General features: G+C 36.1%; 1 protein-coding gene across 1 annotated transcript; it reads right to left on the bottom strand.

The window, feature by feature from the left end:
- Positions 1-5: 5 nt before the first annotated feature.
- LOC108254514 (transcription initiation factor TFIID subunit 1-like) lies at positions 6-227 on the bottom strand (the record flags this gene model as incomplete). The annotated part of the gene is made up of 1 exon (XM_017449485.2): positions 6-227. A coding segment is annotated over one exon (222 nt), but the record flags the coding sequence as incomplete, so codon positions are not given.
- Between the last annotated feature and the right edge of the window lie 3 nt (positions 228-230).

The raw sequence follows: 230 nt of genomic DNA, 5'->3' as shown, positions 1-230 counted from the left end.
GAGATCAAGTTATCGTCGTCTTCTTTCTTTTTATCTTTGTTTTTCTTATCATCCCCTTCACCCATAATCATTTTCCGAAGTTCCTGTCTTTCTTGTTCTTCTTTTTCCAGTGACAACTGTACACTTGTCTTTTTATTGGCCAACATATTTTCAATATTTTTTCCCATCTCCTCCATGTCACTACTATCTTCATCATCAGACTCATCCTCATCTGTAGACAAAACTTCCTG

Source organism: Diaphorina citri, unplaced genomic scaffold (genome assembly GCF_000475195.1).
Source record: "Diaphorina citri unplaced genomic scaffold, Diaci psyllid genome assembly version 1.1 scaffold144770, whole genome shotgun sequence".
NCBI classification, from domain to species: domain Eukaryota; kingdom Metazoa; phylum Arthropoda; class Insecta; order Hemiptera; family Psyllidae; genus Diaphorina; species Diaphorina citri.
Note: the sequence above shows the minus strand (reverse complement) of the source record. Positions and strands in the feature narration are given on the sequence as shown.